General features: G+C 33.4%; 1 protein-coding gene across 1 annotated transcript in view; it reads left to right on the plus strand.

Annotated features, from left to right (window-relative positions):
- The window catches only part of PYROXD1 (pyridine nucleotide-disulphide oxidoreductase domain 1), a 29,624-nt gene that overhangs the window by 8,914 nt on the left and 17,738 nt on the right, over nucleotides 1-2,972 (plus strand). The window contains 1 exon segment of the mRNA XM_008581479.1: nucleotides 2,070-2,189. Coding sequence (XP_008579701.1) covers nucleotides 2,070-2,189 — 120 coding nt within the window.

Here is a 2,972-nt window from a genome sequence, read left to right on the forward strand (position 1 = left end):
AAAAAAGGGTGGTCACGTCTATATTGAACACGTACAGACATTTTCTGTTGTCATTATTCCCTAAGTAATACAGTATAATAACTATTTATGTAGCATTAAAATTGTATTAGATATTATAAGTAATCTAGAGATAATTTAAAGTATATGGAAGGATATAGGAGGATGTACATAGGTTATATGCAAATACTACACGATTTTATATCAAGGACTTGAGCATCCATGAATTCTGGTATCTGTGGGGTGTCCTGGAACCAATCCTGGAGGGATATGACTGTGCTTGCAGATAGTTAATGTTTCAGATGTGTAATAAGCATCTCAGAACATTTTGTAGTTCCATTAATTTGTATTATATATTGTAATAGGAGTCTAAGATCACTTGAGTCATAGAAGAGTGGTCTCCAGACTTTTGGATTCTGTACCTTACCTGTTAAAAAGTTTTATGCTCAGATCCCAATATATGTGTATTTATATATTAATAAATTATATGCATGTACTCATATGCATGAGCTGTAATTATGAATTTATAAAGTGTATGCAAAATAAGTTTTTTTAAATATGAAAAACAAATTCTGATCTTTCTTCTCACACATCAATGAAGACCACAGCCAGAGTTTTTGATTTAATATGTTTTCCCTTATAATTTCCAGATAATAGAATATAACTTTTCATGTTGTGAGCTCCTAGTGCCATATACTATGTTTTCCCTTTATAACATGCTTAGAGATACATAAGATATCTTAGTACCTAGGTACAGCCAAGAGTTACAGGATTGGGAGAAGCAGAGAACAAATTATAACTATTAGTCTTTAAGAAAAAGTATATATTTAATTTCAGGCTAAGAGCACATACATATGAGAAATTTATATATATAGCTGGGTCTCATGATCGCCTTTCTAGGAGACTTAATTCTGTGTAATACCTGAGTTCAGTTTTTGTCAATTTTGTAAATTTTATAGAATAGAAGGAAAAAAACTTGGGTTCTAGGCCGGACGTTNGGAGAAGCAGAGAACAAATTATAACTATTAGTCTTTAAGAAAAAGTATATATTTAATTTCAGGCTAAGAGCACATACATATGAGAAATTTATATATATAGCTGGGTCTCATGATCGCCTTTCTAGGAGACTTAATTCTGTGTAATACCTGAGTTCAGTTTTTGTCAATTTTGTAAATTTTATAGAATAGAAGGAAAAAAACTTGGGTTCTAGGCCGGACGTTTTTACATATTGGCTGTGCAGCCTTGGCAAATCTGTGTATCTGAGTTGCTTCACCTGTAATATTAAGTTAACACCTTCATTGCTTGCCTAACAAGGTTGTGAGCTTAAGATGTACTAATGAATGTGAAAGTGCATTGAAATAAAATATAAATGGCAGTTATTGTAAACATTCAGCAGTAGGAAATGGCATCCTTCTTATCATTTATTGAGCACCTATATATCAGCCAATGTGCTAGGCGTGCAAGATACAAAGATTAGAAGTATAGAACATACACCAAAAAGTCACTAGCAGTTATCTTGGAGGGGGCAGGAGGGGGGTAGGACTTCAACATTTTACTCTATATTATGTATTGTTTGTTTAGTGTTAAAAAAGAGCATGTCATGTATTCATGTCTTGTGTAATTTCTAAAGTTATTATTAGTAAGGCTCAGTGACTCACCTGACTTGCCCGGGAGTAGGAGAACTAATATTTGAGTTCAAGTCTTATTAAAATGCAGTCTAGTCCTCTTTCCACTGTATTTAATGTAGTTAGCTAACTTTCTTGTTTCATGAACATGAAATAGTACTGTATAAAAACAAATGAAAGTATTTTTATTATTTAAGATTCTTTTTTTTTTTTTTTTTCTAAAGGATGACTGGTAAGGGGATCTTAACCCTTGACTTGGTGTTGTCAGCACCATGCTCACCCAGTGAGCTAACCGGCCATCCCTGTATGGGATCCGAACCCGGGGCCTTGGTGTTATCAGCACCGCACTCTACCGAGTGAGCCACGGGCCGGCCCATTATTTAAGATTCTTGATAGAAAATATTTTTTAAAACATATATATATTTTTACCTCTTTGATCTACTATAGGTTTCTAAAATATTGGAAGAATTTGATGTTGAAGAACAACCAAGTACCATGTTAGAAAATCGCTTTCCCAACATTAAGGTTATAGAATCTGGAGTAAAGCAACTGAAGAGCAAAGAACACGTAAGATAATTTTTTTACTTACAGATATTTTCCTTTGTTAAATCTTGGTGATGTTTTGCTTGCCTTCCTTTTACCCTGCCACTGCTACTACCACCATTTAAGTCCCTAATATGTAAAGTTTAGTGACGTTGATTTCCATTATTAGAAAAATTTATACTTTGTGTGAGTTTACTGGGATTATATAATCAGTCACTTTGGCTTGGCATTTTAGTTTTCACATTTCAAATTACATTAATGTTTATAAAAGTATCCACTGTGTTCTGGATACTGTATTAGGTGCTGCAATACAATAGGAATAATACAAGGTACCTGCTCATGGGAGCTGTCAGTGTCATAGCAAATATAGATATGCATGCTGTGTAATTATATGGGAACGTGAAAAGCAGAGTCACTGGAATATTGTCAAAGTACTGTTACTAGGGATTTGGGAAAACTTCACTGAGGGAATAATATATTTGAGCTGAATTTTAAAAGATGGATGAATTTTAAAAGTTCTCAGGTGGAAAAGGGCATTCCAGGAAGAGGAGATGGAATGTTCAAAGACCCAAAGGAAGGAAAAGGGGCATGAGGAATAGTGAGGATGTCAAAGGGATTGGAATATAGATAAGTAAAGGAGATTGGTAAACAAAACTAGAGAAAAAAGATTGTGAAGGGCTTTTTATGTTATTCTAAGAAGTTGAGTTTATTTTACATTCAAGAGATATTACAGAATGATTTTAAGTGAGGGCAGGGATTATAAAGTAGATTTTTTTTTTTTTTTTTTTTTTTTTTGGAAGATATACC

Source organism: Galeopterus variegatus, unplaced genomic scaffold, assembly GCF_000696425.1.
Source record: "Galeopterus variegatus unplaced genomic scaffold, G_variegatus-3.0.2 Scaffold2362, whole genome shotgun sequence".
Classification (NCBI taxonomy): domain Eukaryota; kingdom Metazoa; phylum Chordata; class Mammalia; order Dermoptera; family Cynocephalidae; genus Galeopterus; species Galeopterus variegatus.